Raw genomic sequence first — 26,159 nt, 5'->3', positions numbered from 1 at the left:
AAAAACTGGAAATGGTGCAGCACTGCTCAAATGTCAGGCAGACCACATCCACATGGGCATGGTGGTCCATTGACTCTTCTGACCTCGGGCCCAGAATTGCTGTTGGTGGGCCTGTGTAATGGTCCCTTATGGCCTTAAACTCTATGGAAAAACTCACTGAAGTCCAAAGAGAGGCTCCAATGGACTTCACTGGGTTTTGAATCAGGCCCCAAATGCAGGACCTGTTGGTAACAGTTTAAAATGGGCTTCGGTCCCAGTGCACCTCTCTGGACCTAGAACTATGTAGGGGAGGGCCCCCACTCTGGGGGCACTAGGACCCAGGAGGTGTGCACATATACCTCAAAATTTTGGAACTTAATGGCATTTGCTGCAATCACATTGTTCACTCTCCTTACGTGCTGTTCCCCTTTCCCAATGTGTGTCTATTTAGACAATATTGTCTCATTGTTTGCTTGTACTCCCCTGTCTCTGTAGCCATCTCTTATCTTGTACTTAGATTGTAAGCACTTTTGGGCAGGGCCTGTCTTTTTGTTCTGTTTTTGTACAGCACGTAGTACGTGATGGGAGGGGGGGTGTCTGGGCCAAACCGAGGCAAAAATTGGAGCAGAGAGCCGGCCTCAGCCCCATAGGACAGGAGCCATGGGAGTCGCCTCTGTGGGATGAGTGCAGGGTGTGTTCCATCTGCAGCTCACCCTCGTGGGTCTTCCTGCCCCTTAGGGGCAGAACCTGATCCACCTTCCCCCACATCCCAACATGGTCAGAATTAATAAAATGAAACAAGAAATTCCCTAAAAATAAGATGAAAAAGTATAAATTATTTCACTGGACTCTAAGCTATAGTAGAACGGAACAACCTTTCATTTACTAAAGTGCTTGCACTGCCTATTGCAGTGCAGATGAAACAAATATATGTAATGTAGTTTTGCAGATAAAGTTAATCTGTATCAAGAACGCTTTAGGGAATGAATTACTAATAAAAATCAGTACTGCTTTCAGCAGGCTATATTTAATACTGTAGAATTAATGAACTCATATATTTTACTATCAAGTAGTTCTGTGGTATGAGACACATTGGCTATGATTGTAACCTTTAGATGTTGAAGGTCAGATTAATGTCATGACCTTAAATGAAATCTGTTACTCAGTGCACATGTAGGTGATCTTTTTATTGACCTGTGCAGAGGCAATGTGACATTTCAACCAAGGTTCCTCACAAGAAAACTATTCTGTGGACTGTGCGTAAATGAAAAGATGTTATTAGAAGCCTCTTCAAGCTTGTCATACTAAATGTCTTTATTTGTTTAAGTAATTACTGTACAGAAGTTCAGCTTATTCTTAAGGTGACCTCATAAGTATTCACATTTACACAGTCGAAAAGCTGTTCACTCTCCTGAGATCAAAACCCAGTATGCACAGGCTTAAAATTTCACAAATTTAAAAGTGAACAGGGAATTCATGCAGGACTATTTCACTCAGAATAATAGACATGGAATAAGTTGCTAAACAAAGCTATTAAGTGGAATAGTATACATGAGGTTGACAGACATTTTAATCATGAGAGAGGGGATTGAGGCACATGGTGATAAAATAGAGAAAGCTGGGATAAACCTAAAGGGCACAGGTTTCAGAGTAGCAGCTGTATTAGTCTGTATCTGCAAAAAGAAAAGGAGTACTTGTGGCACCTTAGAGACTAACAAATTTGTTTTAAGCATAACCTTTCGTGAGCTACAGCTCACTTCATCGGATGCATGCAGTGGAAAATACAATGGGCAGATTTTATATACACAGAAAACATGAAACAATGGGCGTTACCATGTACACTGTAACGAGAGTGATCAGGTAAGATGAGCTATTACCAGCAGGAGAGAGAGAAAAACCTTTTGTAGTGATAATCAAGATGGGCCATTTCCAACAGTTGACAAGAACGTGTGAGGAACAGTAAGGGGGGAAAATAAACCTGGGGAAATAGTTTTACTTGGTGTAATGACACATCCACTCGCAGTCTTTATTCAAGCCTAAGTTAATGGTGTCCAGTTTGCAAATTAATTCCAATTCAGCAGTCTCTCGATGGAGTCTGTTTTTGAAGTTTTTTTGTTGAAGACTTGCCACTTTTAGGTCTGTAATCAAGTGACCAGAGAGGTTGAAGTGTTCTCCGACTGGTTTTTGAATGTTATAATTCTTGACGTCTGATTTGTGTCCATTTTATTCTTTTACATAGAGACTGTCCAGTTTGGCCAATGTACATGGCAGAGGGGCATTGCTGGCACATAATGGCATATATCACATTGGTAGATGTACAGGTGAACGAGCCTCTGATAGTGTGGCTTATGTGATTAGGCCCTATGATGGTGTCCCCGAATAGATTTGTGGACACAATTGGCAATGGGCTTTGTTGCAAGGATAGGTTCCTGGGTTAGTGTTTTTGTTGTGTGGTTGTTGGTGAGTATTTGCTTCAGGTTGGGGGGCTGTCTGTAAGCAAGGACTGGCCTGTCTCCCAAGATCTGGGAGAGTGATGGGTCATCCTTCAGGATAGGTTGTAGATCCTTGATGATGCATTGGAGAGGTTTTAGTTGGGGGCTGAAGATGATGGCTAGTGGCGTTCTGTTATTTTCTTTGTTGGGCCTGTCCTGTAGTAGGTCACTTCTGGGAACTCTTCTGGCTCTATCTGTTTGTTCACTTCAGCAGGTGGGTATTGTAGTTTTAAGAACGCTTGATAGAGATCTTGTAGGTGTTTGTCTCTGTCTGAGGGGTTGGAGCAAATGCGGTTGCTCCAACTCGCCAGCAACCACACATGACACAACAAAAATACTAACCCAGGAACCTATCCTTGCAACTAAGCCCGTTGCCAACTGTGTCCACATATCTATTCAGGGGACACCATCATAGGGCCTAATCACATCAGCCACACTATCAGAGGCTCGTTAACCTTCACATCTACCAATGTGATATATGTCATTATGTGCCAGCAATGCCCCTCTGCCATGTACATTGGCCAAACTGGACAGTCTCTATGTAAAAGAATAAAATGGACACAAATCAGATGTCAAGAATTAAAATGTTAAAAAACCAGTCGGAGAACACTTCAACCTCTCTGGTCACTCAATTACAGACCTAAAAGTGGCAAGTCTTCAACTAAAAAAACTTCAAAAACAGACTCCATCGAGAGACTGCTGAATTGGAATTAATTTGCAAACTGGACACCATTAACTTAAGCTTGAATAAAGACTGCGAGTGGATGTGTCATTACACAAAGTAAAACTATTTCCCCACGTTTATTTTCCCCCCTTACTGTTCCTCACATGTTCTTGTCAACTGCTGGAAATGGCCCACCTTGCTTATCACTACAAAAGGTTTTTTTCCTCTCCTGCTGATAATAGCTCACCTTACCTGATCACTCTCGTTACAGTGTGTATGGTAACACCCATTGTTTCATGTTCTCTGTGTATATAAAATCTGCCCACTGTATTTTCCACTGCATGCATCCGATGAAGTGAGCTGTAGCTCACGAAAGCTTATGCTCAGATAAATGTGTTAGTCTCTAAGATGCCACAAGTACTCCTTTTCTTTTTTCTAAAGGGGACAGGGTTTTGTGACCTCATGTGATCTTTCCTTGTTCTGTAATGCTCTTTGGAGACTACATACCAGTACTGCTTTTACTGACAACAGAATTAATAAAATGACTTGTTTGTGGTTAGTATGACTAATGCTTCACTGTTATGTCAACATGTCACTGTGTACAGTAGCTGCATAATAGGAGTGTGCTTTTGGTTCGTAGTGCAAGACATGAAAGGGCTATTAAAACATTTAATCTATCCCCTTGCAAGGGCAGAATACAGCTGCTTTATAGGGCCATTCTTAAATGCATTTAAAGGATAAATCCTTCACCTCCCCTTTCCAGTCTATACATTTCTAAAGTGCAGCTGGTTTGGTTTCTTTCCCTTTTCTTTCTCTAAACAAGAAAAAAAATTAGAGTATGAGCAGTTCTGAGAAGGGGTGCACGCTGTCCGGCACTTGCCATCGCTCATCCCTTTCTATCTGTTCCTTCCCCTCCACTATTCTTTCTCTTTCTCTCTCTTTTTTTTTTAAGCTACCTCGTGTCTGGGAGCTCCTTTTATCTGGGTTACCTCTGAGATTGGGAAGGAAATAAGAAAAGACTGACAATCTATTTATAAAATCCCATGTACAGGAAGAGTTATGACAATTAGGGTGTGCTAGTGCCTATATATACAAGGCCCTGGCAATGATTGCAGCTAGATCTAGAAGAGAGATGAGCTGAAGAGACCTATGCTGCTTTCTTTAAGGAGGTCAAATCCAGTTATCTTTATGTATATTGATGCATATTTAGTTTATCTTATGTCCTGTTTGTTCACTTTCACTAGTATGCTATAAAAAAAAAATCATCCAGGTACTCGATGTTGCCACCAAAGTCTAGATACAACACTGCTGTTTTACCACTTTCCATCACAGAAAGCAGTGTGATACATTTTATCTCAGAAAATCAGAATTATGGCTGTTTTTAAGCTGACTGCTAAAGTGCAACCCAGTTCAGGGAATACAACAGTATTTTTCAGTCTGCCTGTTAATCACTGTAACGTATACACCTTTTTGGGTCGATCTGCACTGAAATAAGATGGTGCTTTTAAAAAAAAAATGTTGTTCTAGTCTAGACTTATCCCCTGAGGTTAGTATCTAACCTTAAAGAGGAGAAGTCCAAAAAATTGCACCCATTTTGTGACACATGCTGTGCACTGAATGCCACATTATTTTACTGTTATTTTCATGTCTGGGTCTTCTCTTACCAGCTGTCAGTTCATCAGTTACTGTACCAGACCCAGCTTCTATCAGGATCCCCTTGTCTATTCTGTACAATTCCTTAATGAAAATTGGCAAGGACCTGTGTGAAACTGACACGAAACACAAAAATGCCAATTGCCCCATTTAAACTAATCTTTACTTTCCTTTCCTACCCAACAGTCTCTTCCTTCTGCATCATCAATACATGTGCTACATATCTTTAGTATAATTTGGAAATGCAGGGGCACACAGGGTTTTGGTTGATGGTGTCTGTTATTAAACCATGAATCAGGCAAAGCATATATGCTAACTGCCTCTAGGTGGGAAGGTTTCTTATTTTTAAAATGCATTTAATGTTTAGCAAAACAACTGTTTCCACTATGTGGCTCCCTAAAACTTTTCTAGTCCAGTATATTTCCAGTTTGTGTACCCTATCATTTACAAATGTTGGCACATTTGGACAAGTTTTCCTCCCTTTATTTAAAGATGATTGCTCTGATGTCCAGGCAACAGGGCTACATGTTCTAATGAAGCCTAGCTTTGAAAATTTGTAACTGGGTGATAAATGTAGCTAGTATAGTAGTGAAATGAAAAATTTCACATGCTGTGTGGAAGTTTTCCCTTAGCAAATCCTTTGTTTCTGTTTGAAAGGACCAGGGAGATTAAATTGTCTGCAAACATCTACCAGTATAAAACTCAGTACTACATTGGAACTACCAGAAAGTGGTAGCCTTTTCCAAGCAAACATTGTAATCGGCACAATACGAAGATAGAACTTTCTATAAACTGAAAAACAAATTAATTTGTTTGAATGATCTCCTAATCCAAATACAAAGAAAAATCACAGTAAACAACTTGCTAGTAGTATTAGAATTAAATAATACTCTTTACTTGTAGCCCTTCTTCTAAGGCTTAAGGGGAATTGTATTCTTCAGTGCCTGCCATTATTTCAAACTACATTTGTGATCAAAACATGTCTTACCTAGGATATGTCTACAATACTAGAGGTAGGTCGACTTACAGACTGTAATTACTGCAGTGGTTCATGTCCACATTGCTCTCCTTCTGTTGGTGGTGCACATCCTCACCAGGAACGCTTCCACCAACTTAAGAGAGCTGGTGGGGTGGGGGGGAGGTGAGACCCTAGGCTCTCAGTTCCATGTAGCTCCCAGCTAGGAGCCTGGCTCTGCCTGGTTTCCTGGCTCCCTGTACCCCTCTGGGAGCACAACTGCCCCCCAGGCTCCCAGCTCTCTTCTGGGATCAGGGCTGCCCCCCAGCTCTGAGCTCCCTGCTCCTCACCAAGAGCAGGGCAGCCACCCAGGCTCTGAACTCTGCACTGCCTACCAGGAGTGAGCCAGCTGCCCTGATTCTCAGCAGGGAGCATGAACCTCAGTGCAGCTGGGCTCCCAGTGCGGAGCCAGGCAGGCACAGTCCATCTGAAAGTGGGCAGCCTGGGCAGCAGCCCAGCTGGGAGTGGGGAGCTGGGACCCTGGGGGCAGTTGAGCTGGGAGCCTGGGCAGCAGCCTGGCTGGAAGCCAGGGGCAGTCTGGCTCTGAGGGGAGTCGGGGCAGTGGGAAGTAGCCCAGCTGGGAGCAGGGAGGACTTCCTTGTTAATTTCATGGCTCTGCAGAGACATGGATGCTGCGTCATCCTAACTACAGCAACGTAAGCCCTACGCCTTTCATAGAGGTGGAGTTATGTCGGTGTAGTAGGGCACTTACATCGGCGGGAGCAAGGCTGTAGTGTGTACACTGACATAGGTCGACATAAGCTGCCTTACGTTGACCTAACTGTGTAGTGTAGACCAGGCCTTGTAACTACAGGATGTGGCTCCCAAAGGGTGGCTATTGCTCCTCACAACTAGCTCTAGCAAGGATTCATTTTCATAATGTGACCCATATCTTGAGAGAGAATTAATTCCTGGATCTTGTCCCCTTCCATTCACAATTGTGTGGACCATATCCTCTCCCATTTGCAATCACATAGCATACCAGTGGCAACCACAGAAGTTTCTTACATAGAAAGTAAATGCCAAGAAAGTGTTTAATGTATTTTTAGCTGTCTCTTAATGCATTTCAGCAGCTAGAAACAGGGAGACCCAGCACCATTTGACCCAGGCAACTCTCCAGAGCCTTGCAGACCACCAGTGGTCTTTGAACCCAGTTTGAAAGCCCGTGAGCAATAGTTAACTCTGAACTGAGGTTTTTAAAAAACTCCAAAACCAAACATCCTCTCACTTTGTCTGTTTTGGTTTGGAGGGATTTTAAGGTTCCTTTTCCTCAATACTTATGGACTGAAGTATTTGGAATTTTTCATTCACATCAAACTTTCTAATTCCTTAGCATGTGAGTTTTGACTGGGGATCAGAGGATAGTTTTCACACTTATTGGCTATGAGCCTTGCAGAATCCTGTTGAGCTGTGCAAAGGAATTACAATAGTAGCTGGAGTAGAGTAGGTGGGGGGGATAAATATTAGTATTCTGTACATTGAGAAATTTGGCGTGTGTGTGTGTATATATATATATATTTTTTCCCCCACACACGCCAAATAAATAAATAAATATATATATATATATATATATATATATATATATACCCCACAATCCAGTGAAGGCATTTTACTTTAAAGGCGCTTTCATCTTCCTCTGGCTTCACTTTATTTAGTGTTCATTTAACCCTGATTAATCATGATGTTTTCTTGTGAGGACCTCAGTTTTAAAAAAACAAGAAAGGGGAAGAAAATATGTGAAGATATTATTGTGCAATGCCTTTGTGGCTGGAAAAAAAAAAGGGGGAAATCTGCAAAATCTGTAGTTCACATTTACAGAGCCAACTGTTTCCTGAAAAGCAAGGCCCCAGTCTTGCAAAGGGACCTACATGGTGCACAAGGGTCTTTCTGCATGAATCCAGTGGCAGGATCAGAGTCTAAGTGAGCAAATGTTTATGGAAATTGTAAGTGTCCTTATTTCTTTTCAACAAAGGAAGACCAGCCAAATCTGTGAGTTTCACACAGGATTTCTCTCTCAAGCACTTTGATTGCGGGAAAAGAGGCCATCTTAGAAGCTTTCTTCATGGGCTGAAATTAATCAACAACAAAAAACCTACTTTGATTAGGTTTGAAAATCCTTGTTCAAAATGATCTTTTGTGAAAGGTTTTGGCATAAACATGGGCCACAAACCTCTTTGATTGCTGATTTGCCCTTTTTTTTTTTTCCCCGGTACATTTGATGTCTCTGTTTTTGTAGGTGCTTTTGTATAAAAAAAAATGGAGTTTCGGAAACACTAGCAAGAAGTTTCAGTGATGAAGAGCCTTCTACGTTTTGTATGTGGGGACAAATTCTGATATCCTTACTCAAGTGTTGTTGTAGCACCTTTCTTCGCACATAGACCCTTCTCCCTTTAATGTGACTCTGCTGTAATAAGTGGCCCTCAGTGTAGGAAAGTAATCTGAATCTGGCCCTTAATCTCCAAATATTGTGACGGAAAATGATGCTGTAGATTACTTAGTAGGAACTGAAAATTTCAGAATATGCCTTCACACATCCACCTTCGCTCACCTTTCCTCTTCCCTGTTTCAGTAGTGGCAGTGTGGACCACACCTCTTTGCAGTTCTTCATAAAAAATATGAATGCGTAACAACTCATGTCCTGCTCCTCAGTTAATTGTTTTCAAGATTTATGCCACGTGGCTCGCAAGTCCAAGGTTAGGGTTCATCAGGAGTACTATATTCAGAGAACTGCAGTTATTGACAAATAACCTAGTTTTATTTGTATAGTTACCAGAGAATAAGACACCTTTTTCTTCTGGGAACAGTTGTAATTAATTACCCAGTAACTCCTGTTGTTGCTAACTAAATTATATCCTAATAACTGAGCAAGCGTTCATGTGACTACTGTACATGCAACAATAACCTGTAATTTACTTTTCTAAGAAATAATTTATTATATTAAATATTTAATCTTTGACATTTTTAAGTCCTAACATTTTTCTGGAGGTGGTAATGAAGCTGACTGCTACTGTCTCCAGGATCTGAAAAGTTTCTATTATATAAAGCTACATTTTAACCCATTACAAGAAGCTATGGAAACAAAACTGTTACACTGCAGCGTTTTGGGGGAGGAGTGGAGTTGTATTGAGAATTTCTAAGATCATCAACTTAGTTGAAAATTAATCTTTAATTATAAAATGAATGGAATGCTGAGCATCAAATGTAGTGTTAAGGTGGTTGGTCCAGTGTCTCACAAATAAAGACCACAATTGTAAACAAAAAATAACACCCCGGTGGCAGAACGGAGTACATTCCCTTGGTCATCTTTCCAGTGTGGAGCGAGGAACAGGGAGGGAAGTGCAGAGGATGGAACATCTGAAAGTGGATGATGATACATAAACTTGCAGGCTTCCATTCTATTTAAAATAGTGACTCAGAACATGGTGTGCAAAGCCTATCCTGCCTGTTCTGAGGAATCTCCACTTGGGGAAGTGGGTCTTCGAGATCCTTCCCACTGCAGAGAAGGAACTGAACCATCAGTGGCTGCCCCAAAGGTCTCTTTGGATCACAGGAGAGGAAAGGGACATTCAATGCCCTAGCATATCATCAGCATCCTAAATCTGTATGAAGAAGACAGTGGAAGGAATCACCATACAGCTGTTTCATCACATATGTCAGGATAACCCCAGCTGACCGTGTCTGCCTATTTTAAAAAAAACAAAGTAAAACACAGAACCCCGCAAAGTTTTTCTATTTTTCTCCCACACTCCATGTTATAAGTACTTTTCATTCCAGCTGAGCATTACATTTATATTTGGTATCTCACTGTTCTTGCTGGTCCTTACTGGGCTGAATAAAGAAACCTTGTGGGAAACCTTTTCACTTAGTATTTAGGCCCTGATTCAGGAAAGCCACCTCAGTTCAGGACAGAATTTAAGTGTGCGTTTAAGGCCATTGAAGTCAATGGGATTTATGCACCCTTCTTAAAGTTAAGCATGTGCTCAAGTGCTGTCCTGAATCAGCACCATCATCATTCCCATGCCTCATTACAAGTTACATAACCTGGCTAACATGTGGCATCTTCACTGAGCACTTCTAACTTGGGAGCCAAATACTACCTCTGGAGCCATGCAGAATATGCATGGCTCCAAAGTCCAAGGGACTTGTATGTGTTTCTCCTAAGAGCAGATTTGGATCCTTGCAGTGCTCAAACACACTGATATATAAATCACAGTTTCACTAAAATGTACAGTACATATTCCTCAGTGTTTCAGTAAGACTGGAAAGTTTGTTCCTTTTTGGTGGTTTCTGCAGTAAATTAGAACAAGAAATGTCTTTCATTTGCATTGTCATTGCTGTGTACAGCCTCAACAATAGGTCTGGCATAAACAGCTGTTATATTTCTACCAGTAGTTGTATTTTGCTGTGCTGAGCAATTGATATATTATTTCTGGCACACAGTATATTGTGTATTTAATGAAGAAAGAAGCAGAGATAATTGCCCCACTAAAGGGACCTCCGTGCCAAATAGAAGATGATTCTGTTAAAATAAACCTTTGTGGTTTTGGCCCCTTGTTCGCGTGGAATGAACGTGTTTATAATAACTTTCTGAAAATGTTCTTATGCTTGCAGTGTGATCCTGCATCTATCTCTAATTCTTTCAACAATGTGCTATACTGAAAGATTAAAGTACATTGTACTGTGTTGCTACTGTAATTATTCTGCTTGTTTTAAGAGTACTAGGACAAGATATTTGCTGGGACTATCACCATTTAAGGATTTGCAGTTGAAAGTTGCAAAGCATAAATTTATATTGTATACGAAGTTTTAATATAATTTTCAATGTAAATGGCTTTTTTCCCCCAGAAAAACAATATATTGTAAGAATTCATCATATATTTAAAGGGAATGGGGGGTTTGTTTGTAGCAGCATTTGTTTGAGTGGAATGGCATTATGTGCAGTGAGGTAGAGGTTGGATTACTTTCCATTGTAGCCAATGGTAAGCAAAGTGGGGACTGGACTGAAGGCTCTATGAACCCAGAAGTGTTATAGTCTCTGAATGTATTCCAAGAACTCATACCTAACTTGATTAGTCTTTCTGGAGTAAAGTCTAATTTTGTGGAGATTTAAATAGGGTGTAAGAGTGGTATTGTATGTTCTTACTACATGTTTCAATTTCATTATCACTATTATCATTATTTAAATAACTGTTAAAAATTGTTAGGTACTATGCCTGGTGTATACCAACCTAACAATCTAATTAAAGTTATTTTCAGCCAATGGTACACTATATTTGTTGAACTTTACTATATAATTTTCATTTTGCCAGTCTTAATGGTAAAAGTAATGCTGATCTGAGTACTCACTGGTTTTCCCTAAAATGCAAGAGAAGTAGCTTGAGGTCACACAAGCATCAGTCTAACACCTGCTAATCCTGTCGCACTTCGTATCTTCAAAGCAGTATACAAAATTAACTAATTCTCTGAGCTCCCCTTTGAGGTAGGTAGGTACCCTCATTTTACAGAAGAGGAAACAGACTGCACATAACTTGCCCAAGGCCATGCATCAAATCAGTGGTAGAGGTGGGATTAGAACCAAGGAATTCTGACTCTCATCTCATGCTTTGTGTGCTAGATTACACTGACTCAGGCATTAATTAATATTAATATGACACTGCTCTATCTGATTCATCTTGTATGTGCAATTATTGTGGTGTACTATTGTATTTCAACTGTTTTATTCCCTATTTAATTTTCTTCCAAAAACTGTTTTTAAAATAGAGTACGAGATTAATGTAAATTAACTTCAGAAAGATCATTTAAACATTGGTGGATGCTGATATTTTTATCTTTGCAAAATATTTTGTGAAGTAAATTGACCATTCAGCCAAGCTAGCAGCAGACAGGCATTTTGGTAGAGTTGAGCAAGGTGCAAATGTTTTGTAAGAGAATAGAAAACAAATTTTAATGTACTGCACGCATTTCAACTACACTGTGTATTTTTGTCTGACATGTTTTCCTTTTTGTAATTAACGTGGCAGAATTCCTTGACGAGAAGTGCTCCACTTGCTAATGATTCTCAAGCACGAAGTGGTGCCCGTTTTCACACCTCATATGACAAAAGATATGTTATCAAAACTATAACAAGTGAAGATGTAGCAGAAATGCACAACATTCTGAAGAAATATCATCAGGTAATATTTTAGTTACTATCAGGAGATGAGAAGTATTAAATTTAATTTGGAAAAATTTAAATGAAATTCTCTGTGATAAAGGAAGCGTTTTAAATGTGTGCTATTTTGGCTATAGAGATGCTGCATTATTAATGTATTGTCAGTTAATTTCAGGTTATTTTTTCTTTGGTATGGCAAAAGATCTTGATAAGTGATTGTGAAAATAGGATCAGTTCAGATCATTTAGTTCATTTTCCTTTTGTGCGTCACTTACTGTCATTGACTAAATGCTGCTTATATATTTTAGTAATACTGATTGCAAGTGATGAATATCGCATTTATATATAAAAATGAAAATAAAGTGTGCGTGTGTGTGTATGTGTGCGTGCACATATGGAGACTACTGCTGGATAAATAGGTTTTATCGGTGTGAATTTGAGGTACTTCTCAAATTTTTGCTACTCAGTGGCAAAGCCATAAGGGAGTAATATAAGTCATCTCAGATGAGTGCTGATAAATGTAAATGTTGTGCTTTTGTAACCCCTGCCTGCTTGGTATGGCACTCTGTCCCCATCGAGTAGCACCTAGACCATCTAGATTGAGTCTGCTACAGCCTTAGCTAAGAGCCATGTGGCTTTTAGATCATGCAGTAGAGGCTCATGCATTTAACTCTGGAGGTTCCAGGTTTGATCCCAACTGTTGACGACCAGGCTCTGTCAGTGTTACAAGTGGGGTTGCAAACTGGGAAGTCTCTTCAGCTCAGGACATGTTTTCACAGCTAGGTGAGATACGTAACCAATGCTTACTTGGTGTGGTGCTGTGTCCCCCCTCTAGTGGCACCTAGACCATCTAGAGCAGTGATTCTCAAACTTGTATACTGGTGACTTCTTTCACATAGCAAGCCTCTGAGTGTGACACCCCCTCCCCCATAAATTAAAAACAATTTTTAATATATTTAACACCATTATAAATGCTGGAGGCAAATCGGGGTTTGTAGTGGAGGCTAACAGTATGCAATCCTCTCTCCCCCTCCCATGTAATTACCTTGCAACCCCCCTAAGGGGTCCCGACCCCCAGTTTGAGAACCCCTGATCTAGAGTTTAATGAGTCAGCTACAACCTTATCTAAAAGAGCCATGTGACTTTTAGCTCTTGCTATAGAGGCTCATACACTAAGCTTCAGAAGTCCCAGGTTCGATCCTGCCTCCTGATGACTGGGGTCTGTTGGTGTTATACTATGAGAATAGGCATGTGTTACAAATTGGAAATTCCTGAAATTGGAGTAGAAGAGCCTTATATAGTATCAGTGAAGTGGGACACAGTGAGGAGAGTATTACATAGGAAAGGAAAGAGAGACCAGGGAGCAGGAATAGAAAGAGGTCGGGTGAGGCAGCAAAGGAGATACAGAATCAGAGGCACAGACAGAAGAAGGCAAACGATGATGCTGAGCAACAGGATAAAGGTGTCATGATCTCCCTTTCTTCATTCATAGCCTCCTTAAAACTTCTGCAAAGTATATCAGTGACAATTCATCAAATATAGGTCACTTACAAAAAACCAAAAACCTTTTGTTGCTTCACAATTGACCCTTCAAACACTGGTTTATGGGCCTTCTTTTCAAATGTTTATAGATATGCATAACTATGCACAAATGCAAGAGTACTGTGTGTATGTACTGCTGGATCTGACACACAGTGCAGACCTACAAAGTTACTGGAAGTCAGGCCTGATATCATTTATTTGAACTTCCTTGCTATATTGATTGATGCTGCAAGAAGACAGCATTTTCCTCTGTTTCTTTAGTGCCAGGCATGTTTATGGTGCTTATTACATAATACCAGTGATGGTGTGTGAGATTAAGATAATTTTATTAATCCTGAAGCTCAAAATAAAAGCTGTGAGCAACTGCAGTGGTATGCAGGTGACTTTGTGTCAGGGAGAGAGCAAATGAAGAGAATGCAAAGCTTTGTCCTTTTTTTCAACTTCTAGGAATGGGAGTGGAGAGGAATGTTTAAACTCCTTTCTCATTAGGAAGAAAAGAGAAAAGTTTCTGCTATGCAGCATCTGAGGGAAAATAGGGAAAGAGTGATGCTCCTTCCTTCCAGCAGCCAGAGGGGTGTAGAGGAGAGGCTGAAAGAAAGAATGAAGCTCCCCCTCGCTCTTAGCAGCTTGGGGCAGGGAAAGAGGAGGAAAGAGAACAAGGCTTTTGCTCAGTCCCCCCAACCTTTGGTATGTGGGAGAGGAGGCTTCAGATTTATCACATCTGTAAGCCAAGGCCATAGGAGCATTTGGGTCCTCAAAGTGCTGACCCTGGAATCTGCTACAGAAGTATCGAGTACCCCATTTCCAAGCATTTGGGAGTGCTGCTCACTTGGGTATCCTCATCAAACCCCACTCAAAGACCCTCATTGCTGCTTTTAGCTAGTAGATTTATTCCTCTGACTAGTAAATATCTGATTTTCAGGCCCTGCCTCTTATTACTGGTCTTCACTTGAAATCAAACTGTAAGTTTATGTAACATCTAAAAAACCTGTTCCTTCTGATATTCTGTTTCTTAGAGAAACATAAACTTACAAAAAATAGAATGCAGGAGAAGTCAGACGAAATGAGCAGTTTTACTTATTGTTTTAGTCAAAATGTTCATACTTGTGAAAATCTTCCTTCAAACACAGCACAAGCAAACTAGGAAGGCTGTCACATATCTCAGGATCTGATATCACAAACCACTCACACATTACTTTCATGATGTCATCACAATCTGTTGGTTTGTGTATTACTTCACAGTTACCTGGCTATATTATCTTTGTTTGTTTCTCTCCCTCTGTATAAATGCAATATAAGATTAATGTATTTTTATTTTTCTGGAGATATACACTGTCATTTTAGGAAAAGACGATACTTTGAAAACTTCTTAGTGACAATTTAGCAGTTAAAATTATTCTCTAATTGTAACTTGAGCTTTTTTTAGTTGATAAAGCTTCCAATCTTTGAATCATAGCTTTGATCTCAAAGGCATTTGATCTGTAAATCAGTGCAGCAAACAGTGTTACCCAGTTTATTTGTCCAGGTAATTAATGGTAATCCTTATTATCTGTGAAGTTAATTATACAAATTTTGAGATGGTTGAAATTCAGATTACCTTTCAGAATAAACAATCACTCCTTTCAAGAATTTGACTGAAGGACGAGTCTAACATGAATGAAAAATGCTTGATGGTGTTTAATGCTTCTATGGCATTTTTAAAATGTCAAGCTCTAAGTTAATACCTACAGTAATAGTAATTAATAAGATGTCTGCACCAGGGGTACATTGGTGGACTTTACACCAATTAAAGAGAACCAAATATCGTAAGACTGGGGAACATGTACTATACATACTTGAGAATGATTTTAGCCTGGTTGTTTAGGTACTCACCTGGAGGTGGGAGATGCAAGTTCAAGTCTCTGCTCCAGTGAATTAGTTATTATTAATATGTATTCTGTCCTTAATATTGTTGATTCTTTAGTAACTTGAGTCAGGTGTGGGCTGGTATAATCTTTGGATATAGTATTAAGAATTAGATATAAAAATACTTTCTGCTGGAGAATTTCAATGCACTTAACAAATGTTAACTAAGCTTCATAAACACTGAGAACCAGATGAACAGAGCAGTTTCAATGTACGGTATTTTTCCTTAGGTGTTTTTGACAACCTGCTGTTAAAAGAACAAAGTGATTGTGATAAAGCTGAAAGAAAAGTTAAATCCAGATAACTAAAATAAACCTTGTTGCAATGGCATTTGTATTGGAGTGGTTATATCAGTGCACATATACTATATGAAACTGCCACTGGAAAAAAAGCAATCAGTCTTTAGAAGTACTGTGGCTGGTCTTGGACTGCTTATTAGTAATTTGTCAATGGGACAATCAATATTCATATAGTGTATGATGACCACTAGTCCCTAACCAGTTAATCTTCTACACAATGCATGTTGGTGGATTTTTCCAATACATTAGAAGATAAAACTAGGTTTTCACTTCTACCAGATAAATATCCTTTTGTGTTTAAATTTTCCAGGGCTCACAGCGGTCTCCCTGGATGGTGTATTTCTAATATAGTATTGAGTAGCATTTTTCAAAACCTGTCATGTTAGACTTTTCCCCATTTACAAGCTTATTACTGCTATTTTACATAACTTTCCATAAAGTAGCAGGAAATGGATGAAAAGATCGAATTTAATTAGACTCTAATATTAGAAACTAGTTATATACAAGTATCCACAATTAAAGTTAAACTGAACTAGTCTTGAAAGTATTATATGAAAAATTACTATAAAAACAAGAAGGGTCACTGTAAAAAAAAAAAAAAAAAAAAAAAAAAAAAAAAAGAGGAGTGATTGAAGCTTTAATCTGACTTACTAAAGCCTCTGGTCAACTGATCAGATGAGCCTGGGACTTTGCTTTGTTTCCTTTAAAACAACAACAAAAACCCGGTAGCCCAGTGGTGAGATCACTCACCTGGGATATGGGAGAATTAGGTTTATGTCCTTGCTCTAAGAAATGTTTATTTATACGAAATGGAATACCTCCAACAGGAGAGACTGAGAGAGACTCACCCCAGAATACCCAATAGCCTGGCCCAAAAATTCCCAGCCTGCTCCCACTGATTATATTTTGTGGAGGGCCTGATCCAGTAGAAACACCTAATTTGAGAATCCTGCCAGGACGTAGGTGTGTGCTAGAGCTCCAAGAAGCTCAGCAGCATCAGGACTTTTAGGCAGTTTTGCATATACCCACTGGCAGAAATCTAGGAGCCCTGGGAATTTAGGCACCTGCAGGTTTAGGTGGCAGCTGAGTAGGGAGTTTTGAAGCTCTCAGTGGTGTCTAAGTGTTGGACTTTGCCACCTCAAGTGGCCGTTGGTAAGTGCATACTGTCAACATTTAAAATTCTGTCTTGTATCAGGAGAATGGAGAATAAGAGCAGTATGCAAATACACTAGGGAGCTTTTAGTGCACAGCATCAGGGTCCAGTGGAAAATTAGTGCGCAGAATGCTGGAGTTCTGTAGATGTACAATCCGTCTTGCTGCACAGTAACTGTCTAGACAAGCCCTTAGTCTGAATTTTTTAAAATTGTAAAGGAAAACATTTATATTGACATTAGGCTTTAACCTAAATTTAAAGAGTCATTTTAACTATAAGGTTTTTATTTTTCATTGAGGATAAACTATTTTAGGGGTACCTTTAGCAAGACATGTATGTCAAATTTTCTAGTTTTTCATAATTTTAAATGTTTGAGAAGCGTCTGAAAATTCCACCTCCTAATTATAGCAGAATTTTCACAATACGGTACTACAAAAGAAAAAGGTTCCTTAATATAGTACATTGTATAAATGCAGTCTCCTGTTTTATACCTCCTTGGGATAGGATTTTTAAAAACTAAGGCGTACTTGTGGAAAATGTAGAGAACTGATGGTTTTCAGTAGAAGTCACTCTTTCATGACTAAGCACATTAAAGCTGAAGTCTTGTGATGGCTACAGTTCATCCATTTTCAAAAGATGCAGTGTAAGTTCCAGCATTCTCATTTGTCACTGCGGTATAATTCTACAAAAAGGCAATTTGATGTTCTGTTAATTTTAAAAGTGAAAAAATACCAGATGAGTAAGGAAAAGGTAAACACGCATTTTATTTGTGGGGTAGCAAGATCTTCAGAGTTTAAAAAACACGAGACGCTGCAGCAGCCATGAGGTGTTAAGCCTCATCTAGTCTAGAAAAGTTGCACCGTATTTATTTTTAAATTGATTTAGTTTGTGTGTCTCATTAGAGGGTTACACCAGTTTAACTTGATCATTTTTTAAATCATTTTAGTTAAGTGTAATTTTTCTAGTATAGAAAAAACTGTAGAGCTTGCAGGAAAATGCAAACCCTCAATCAAAATGTACTGTGATAAACTCAGGACAGACTGCTGCAAGGGTGGGGTAGAAAAGTCCCAGAAGGGTAAAAGTCCCTCCTCCTTATCAACTGAAGAGGGGTGACTACAGGTCAATCAGGTTCAGCTGAGAAGGTGTTACCAGAGATCAATTAGGCTCAGCTGAGAGGGAGTTAGTTACCTGAGGGCAATTAGGATCAGCTGATTCCAACTGAGGTCTTCATGAGACCTTTTTTAACCCTCCCCTGTTTTTGGGGCGGGGAGTCAAGCTGCCAGTAAGCGAGGAGCAGCAAGACAGCAAGCCTCACCAGGAAGGGAGGCTGCATTCCCTCCCATAAGGGAGAAAAAACAACCTAAAAGACTGGCTGAGAGAAGGAGCAGACTGCCCCTGGGCAGCCAGGTAGGACTTTTTACCCCAAGGCCATCTTACGAAGGCTAAAAACAGCTGAGGCTGATGAGACCGAGAAGGTGCTGTGCCACACATGGTGCCAGGGGTGGGATCCTCTGCGTGAGACTTCTTGGCGAACCATCTCACGGCAGAGTAAATCAACCCCAACTAGAAGGAAAAAATGGAGGATGTATTGAAGGCATTGGTGCAGGCCACCGTGGCCCAACAAGAGGCTACCAGGGTTCAGATGGCTACCCAGCAGGAGTCAGTGCAAATACAGCAGGAGACTAATCAATTACTGATGAGCCAGGCGGCCCAGGATCGAGCCATCCTGCATGAGGTTGTGAACCTGCTAAAGGCCCTGACCACCCTAACGCACGGCTCCCATGGGACCCAGCCCCTGCGGGTCAGCAGCTACTTGCAGAAGATGATGATGGATGATGATATAGAGGCGTATCTCCTTGCGTTTGAGAGAACAACCCTGCGGGAGGCTTAGCCCCAAGACCACTGGGCCAGTATTCTGGCTCCTTTTCTGTGTGGGGAGGCCCAAAAGGCGTATTTTGAGATGACAACAGAAGCGGCTACAGATTACCCCTAGCTGAAGGAGGAGATCCTGGCAAGGTCTGGCATGATGACAGCTATAAGGGCCCAGTGATTCCACGAGTGAGAATACCGGGACAGCAAAGCACCGAGGTCCCAGCTGTTTGACCTGATCCACCTAACCTGAAAGTGGCTGTGCCCCGAGACCCATGGCCAGGAAAAAATTGTGGAAGTCATAGTTTTGGACAGGTACATGATAGGGCTACCACCTGACATACAAGGGTGGATCAGTCAAAATGATTCCTCCACCTCTGATGAGCTAGTTGCCCTCGTAGAGAGACACTTAGCGGCCCAAGAACTTTCTCAGACCACCAGGGAAGGAATGCGCTGAAATAGGAGGCAAGCCTCTGTGCCGAGGGCCCGAGTTGCCATAGACCCGGGCAGAACTATGGAGGGGAGGAAGGAGGCTGAAGAGCGGCCAGAGTTTGCAGGGGGAGTTGGAGACTGAGGGAGAAAGACTCGGGGGGTAAGGCCCAACAGCCCAAAAAATAGGATGCTTCCCCGAGCAGGGTACAGATGTTATGCATGTGGTGAGATAGGGCATATAGCTGCCCAGTGTCCGAACCTAGAAGCAGCCACGTAGCCAGGTGGAGGGAAGAGTCCAGTGCAATGCATAGCGTTCATTAGAGCAGTCTTCGACTCTACTCAGGCCAGAGCCTTCCTCCCTGAGGCTCAGTTCCAAGCCATGGCGGACCTCATCTCCTGCATGCAAAGCCACCCTCTCACTACCGCTCACATGTGCTTGTGATTGTTGGGCCATATGGCGGCCTGCACTTACGTGGTCCAACATGTGCAGCTCAGTCTGAGGCCCCTGCAGGCATGGCTGGCCTCGGTCTACGTCCCCAACAGACACAGCAGGGACCAGGTGATCAGGGTCCCAGACCAAGTGCTGTCGTCACTCACCTGGTGGCAGAATCCTGCATGGGTGTTAAAGGGCGTTCCCTTCATGGCTCTGTCCCCATCAGTGACCCTAGTCTCCAATGCTTCGGACTTGGGGTGGGGAGCCCACCTGGGCGATTTCAGCACGAAAGGCCATTGGTCGAGTCATGATCGCTCCCTACGCATAACGTCAGGGAGCTCAGAGCGGTTCGTATGGCCTGCCGAGCCTTCCTCCCTCACATAGAAAGCAGGGTGGTCCAGGTCCTGACAGAGAATACAGTGGCTATGTTCTATATCAACAAGCAAGGTGGAGCCAGATCGTCTGCCCTTTGCCAAGAAGCCCTCAGGCTCTGGGACTTCCATGTACAACATGACATTCATCTCATAGCCGCACACCTCCCCAGGGCCAGGAACACTTTGGAAGATGGCCTCTGCAGGACAGTCTTGTCTCACCACAACTGATCCCTCCATCCGCAAGTGGTCAGCATCATCTTCCAGAGATGGGGGACGCCCCAGGTGGACCTATTTGTGTCCAAGCAGAACAGGAAATGCCCAATTTTCTGTTCGATTTGGAGGATCGACAGAGGCTCCCTGTCAGATGCTCTTCTACTCCCGTGATCGGGGGCTCTGTTGTATGACTTCCCCCCAGTGTCATTAATTCACAGGGTCCTCATGAAGATCAAGCAGGACATGGCCTACTTGGCTGTGCCAGCACTGGTTCAGCATGTTTCTGGACCTCTCGGTGGCTGCTCCGTTACAGCTATCTGTCAGGCCGGACCTGCTGTCCGAAAACCATGGCAGTCTTCTGCATCTGAACGTGGCGGCGCCGCACCTGATGGCTTGGCTGCTGCATGGGTAAATGTGGAGGAGCAGGAGTGCTCAGCCGGTGTCCAACAGGTCCTGTTGGGCAGCTGAAACCCCTCCACCAGAGTGACCTGCCTGGCCAAATGGAAACGGTTCACTTCTTGGACCTCGGATAAAGGCATTTGGCCCAAATGGGCCTTGCTGCAGTTAATCCTGGACTACCTTCTGCATCTCAAGCTCCAAGGTCTGTCCGTTTTATCTATCAAGGTCCACTTGGCTGCTCTCTCACCTTCCATCCACCTCTTGAGAGTAGGTCGGTTTTCGCCCAGGACATGGATGCCAGGTTCCTCAAGGGCCTTGAGTGCCTCTACCCGTATGTTAGGGACCCCGTCCTTCTGTGGGACCTGAATCTTGTTCTGTCGCAGCTCATGGGGTCCCCCTTCGAGACTCTGGCCTCCTGCTCTCTCCTTCTCCTTTCCTGGAAGGTCGTGTTCTTGGTTGCAGTGACATCTGCCTGCCGGCTGAGGGCGTTTACCTTGGAACTACCCTATACAATCTTTTACAAAGACAGGGTCCAGCTGTGGCCTCACCCAGCTTTCCTGCCCAAGGTGGTCTCACAGTTTCATACAGGGACAGGACATTTACTTGCCTGTCTTTTCTCCAAAGCCGCATAAGTCGGAGGAGGAGCATAGCTTGCATTACCTAGATGTCAGGAGGGTGCTAGCCTTCTACATTGAAAGGACCAAGCCATTCTGCAAGTCAACGCAATTGTTCGTCACGGTGGCCGACAGGATTAAAGGTCGTCCAGTGTCCGCTCAAATAATTTCTTCGTGGATCACTGGCTGCATTCGCTGTTGCTACGATCAGGCAGAGGTGCCACCTTCAGGGATTGTCACTGCGCACTCAACCAGGGTGTAAGCCTCTTTGGCAGCTTTCCTAGCTCAAGTGCCTATCAAACATCTGTAGAGTGGCCACGTGGTCGTCCATCCACACATTCATGTCCCATTATGCACTTACCCAGCAGGCCCGGGACGATGCTGGCTTTGGTAGAGCAGTACTGCAAGCCACTAGACTATGAACTCTGAGCCCATCTCTGAGGATGCTGCTTCCGAGTCACCTAGAATGGAATCAACGTGAGCAAGCACTTGAAGAAAAAATGGTTACTTATCTTTTCGTAACTGTTGTTCTTCGAGATGTGTTGCTCATGTCCATTCCATTACCTTCCCTCCTGCCCCTCTGTCGGAGTACTGAAAAACAATAGTTTATTATTTGTATTACTGTAGCATCTAGGAGCCCTAGTAGTGGACCGTGATCCCATTGTGCTAGGTTCTGTAGGAACACAGAACAAAAGATGGTCAAATTCTAATTGAATGTATTAGTATAGAATCTCTTTTTTTAAAAAAAGTTTGTTAAACTTGTACATAGTGTGAGTCATTAACTAGCTCAGCACATAGATTCAGAATGATCCCTGAGGCTCATTCAAAAGCCAACACAGAATAAAAAATACAAGGAGGAAAAAATGTTACTTGGGAATGTGACTGTAGGTTGACTGAATAGGAAGGAAGGCCGGAGGAACACATGAGAAGCTTCTGGAAGCATTGTGATGACATAAAAAGGGATGGCTCAGTAACTAGAAGAGAGACTTGGAGTTGATTGCAGTATTTTGAGTTCTGTGAGATTGAGAGAGGGAGCAGTTGGCTGGGTTTATCAAGTGATATAGCAATGACCATAGTTTCCAAGGGCAGATAGACAGTGTCAAGTGGAATAAATTGCTAGAAGTGGACCTACCAGAGGCAGTTTTCTAAATATGACTGAACCCAGACATCATCTTCCTCCAGATGTACCAGGATTACTCCAAAGATTAAATTGCTACCAGCCAGTGGTGTAGGAGTAGTAAACACCCAGGCTCCATGAGGGTGAATGAAGGACTGGGGTGATGACATAATTGCAGAAGTAGGTCAGGAGTGACACTGGAGTGTCAGGTGAACTAACACTGCTTGTACATTGAGATTTTCTATAAAATGAGGTCCATGAAGGGACCTAATGACAGCTGGTGCTAAGAATGGAGGAGACTTTAGTGAAGTCACTATGACAGAAACTTAGAAGCCAGCTCAGAGCACAAGAAGCAGATAAGATATCTTATGGATAGGGATTCCAAGCCTCTGGGATAAAGGGGCACAAGATTACTCTATGGTATACCCACCCTCCTGGCCTCGTCATGAGTAGCTGCCTCTGCTGACTGCATATTTTCTCCCTTTCCCCAGGTAACTGTACATACCAGTGGTACCTGCTACACTGCCTGCTGTCTCTATGGCAACAGACAGCCTGTAGTGAACAGCACTGTGCAGTGCAGTGGAGAGGGAGGGAGAATGCCCAGCAGCAGTGATATGGAAGAGTGGAAAAGACTGGATGTGGGTGGAAGGAGATGGAGAACAAAGAAACCAGATAAAAAGCAACAGCAAAAAAAAAATAGAAAATAAAAGCAGAAACATGCACAAAGTCAGACAGAGGTTAGAAAAGACAAAAGATGATAGAAAGGTAGGTGAAAGAAAATAGGTGAGAGCAGGCAAACCACACAAGGGCATGGTGCAAGATTGTTTGGAGTTCAGGAGCTAGCATGAATTCATTGTGTTGGAGGTGGAATCGAGGATTTGAGTCCAAGCTTGAGAGGCATTGCTGGTGGTGGTGGAGGAGGAATTTTTTAGCACAGATGAGGGAAACTGGAGATGGAGAAAATTTTTCAACCAGAGGATGATAATTAACAGCCAAGGAATTGGGATAAGCCACTTGTAAAATAGGAGGCTGGAAAAGAAAAGAGAAATCTTCATTCAAATTGTACTTGATTTTTGTGTCTGTCCTACTGTAAGTGTAAAAAGGGTATTCTGATATCACTCTGAGGGCTTGTCAACACAATGAGGATTTAATGTGCACTATCGTGTGTGCTTTCTAAAGTGCACTGATGTGTTGCACATGAATTCGTCAATGTAGACCCTGCTGGTGCACACTAAAAATTCCTTAGTGCGCTTAACATAGTACTATTTCAAACAGCACTACAGTAAAGCATACTAGGGAACATTCAGAGTGCACTTGTAGCATCTATGTTGACCAGTTAATGTGCAACATCTTAGTGCGCTTTAGAAGTCACTCCCCATAGAATGCATTACCCCACTATTCGACAAACGCAAGATGGGTAGTTCTTGAGGGAGTAACCAACATATTGGAGAAGCACAGAGCAGATAAGGGTAATTTTTGGAGCAAAATAGCAAAATGAGGAATACAATGTGCTGAGTTACTTATATCCAAAATTTAAGTCAAGAATCTGAAATTCTTTAGAATATTAGTGTGATTCTGTGTGTGTTTTATAATCTTTCAAGGGGAAACAGTTCATAGGTGTTCTGCCATGAAAGACCATTGGTGGGGGCTTTGCATGAAGTAGAGAAAAGACTAAAGACTTTGGACCGAATTCTGTGCTGCCTGAACACCATGCAAATCATGAGGTTGCACAGGGTGTTTTCCACACAAAATGTGGCCCTTTGTGCTTACACTAAAATTCCTGTTCTGTAAAAATGGCCTTGCTACAGAAAATCAGGAGAACCAGAAAAGTAAGGCTAAGCCTAATTACTACTTACTGGATTGGAATTCTTGTTTCTGAGAGGGAAGGAAAAAAAAGACCACAGAAGAGCTTTAAAGAACATTTGAACAGTTAACATCTGTTATGTTACTTCATTTAGTTTAAATACTTAGGATTCTATCATGGCCCCATTGAAGTCAATGGCTAAATTCCCATTAACTTCCACAGGACCGGGATTTCACCCGTAGTTAAATATTTACCCTGAATGTTGTGCATTCCAGAGGTATTAAACCTGCAGCTCATTTATCATAAATCAGTGTTTTATGTTAGGGTGTAGGCTCCTGCTATCAGATCTGAGTCCTGGACAGACACAAAAGTTGATGGTCCTCTAGCCAGACTTTCAAATTGATATGTAAAACTAAATATTGTGTTCTCTTGAGGCCTTGTATCTGTAACAACCTGAGATTTAGGACTGAGAGTCATGGACTTGTGCCTCAGAACTGTTCATGAAAAATTGAGCTAAATGAGTGCAATTTCATTTAAATCTCAAATGATTTAGCAGTGAGAAGCATCTTTCACAGTTTTTACAAGACCCATGATGAATAGCAGATATCTCTTGCATTTATAACTTTTCATTGTTTTCTGTGTTTGTCTTGTAATTCAGCTAATGAATCCCTTCCCTGGCTCAGCTACATGCCCATCAGATAATTTTCCTGTTAAATAGTTCATCAGTGGAATAAATTCTATCACACTAGGGCTTGATAAAAGAATAGCACTCAACTCTATCCTGAGCAAAAGTGTAAACTTATGTAAGGTTCCTTTTTTAATTTAGAGACAGTAATTTGTTATAACATAATTCTCTGATCTAAATTTTCCAAGATTAGGATTTTTAACCTGTTTTCCCCCCCAATACAATGATCTGTTTTCTGCTGTCTAGGAACAGGAAATGAAAGTGAAGGATGAGCACAAAGGAGCAATGTCTACCGTTGCTACTTTAATGTTTTCAAAATATTTTTTAAGTTACATCATTAATCAATTTACACCTCCCCCGCTCCTCCTGTGGCTGCTTTAATCTGCACTATTGCTATTTAAGCAATTTATAATTTAAGACCACTATAACTTTGGTCACTTTGCTGACAGCCTTTTTGTAAATATAATTATTTTAAAGGGATAACAAGGTAGAAATAGAAAATACAGAGTACATTCAGAATTAGCATTTGCAGAGTACATAATTAAGTGAGAAGGGGATGTTGAATCTTAGATTGCGGAGGAATCAACAGCTCTTTCCCACTCAGGCACTGAGAGATCAGGATTCAGCCACCTGTGATATCAGGCTGGTTTTGCCAAAGTTGTCCTGCAGAAAACTTTTTTTTTTTTTTGAGGCATTCTTTATATATTAGAAAAGATCTGGAAAGGGCTCGATTTATTCTTCCTGTGTCACCATTGCAATTATATATCCTGTGTCACCACTCCAGTCCACCTAAGAGCTCACCAAAGTCATCCTTAAAGAAGGGTGAGAGCCAGGATTTCTTTTTTTTTTCTAATGTAAAAAGAGGCAGAGAAAGATTTTAGATCGAGAAGAACGTAGAGACTTAGTTTATATGGCTCAGAAAGGAGAATTTAAGATCACAAACATTTGCTACTCATTTCACCTTTAAGATTTGTGTTCAAGAAAAAGGTCATATAATTGCTTATTTGAAAACTATACTTAGATGCACAGAAGATCAAATGTGCCCCTATGTTGATGGTACTTTATTTTGTTAAATGTAATACAACCCTTCTGCTGTGAAGAAAATCTAGGAGAAAAATCATCTATCCAAAGTAATAAAAAAAATGGATAGTAGGTTGTTTCATGCAACATACATATAAGAAAATGGATTTATACACATAAGGACTTGTAATTGTGTTATTAGCTAAGTATTATCAATATTTTAGCAAGGCTACTTGATGGAATTTTTTTAATGTTCTTTAAAAAAAGAATTAGCCTGTATTATTAAAGGAGTGAAGGTCTTCTGTTTCACTGAAATTAAGCAGTCCTACCATGAATACTTTGCATG

At 41.4% G+C, this 26,159-nt stretch overlaps 1 protein-coding gene across 3 annotated transcripts in view; it reads left to right on the top strand.

Annotated features, from left to right (window-relative positions):
• PIP4K2A (phosphatidylinositol-5-phosphate 4-kinase type 2 alpha) overlaps window positions 1-26,159 on the top strand; it is a 192,322-nt gene that overhangs the window by 118,592 nt on the left and 47,571 nt on the right. For all 3 annotated transcript variants that reach the window (XM_074946069.1, XM_074946068.1, XM_074946070.1), the window contains one exon: window positions 11,824-11,976. In XM_074946069.1, coding sequence (XP_074802170.1) covers window positions 11,824-11,976 — 153 coding nt within the window. The remainder of the gene's footprint in view (window positions 1-11,823; window positions 11,977-26,159) is intronic.

Source organism: Natator depressus, chromosome 2, assembly GCF_965152275.1.
Source record: "Natator depressus isolate rNatDep1 chromosome 2, rNatDep2.hap1, whole genome shotgun sequence".
Lineage (NCBI taxonomy): Eukaryota > Metazoa > Chordata > Testudines > Cheloniidae > Natator > Natator depressus.
Note: the sequence above shows the minus strand (reverse complement) of the source record. Positions and strands in the feature narration are given on the sequence as shown.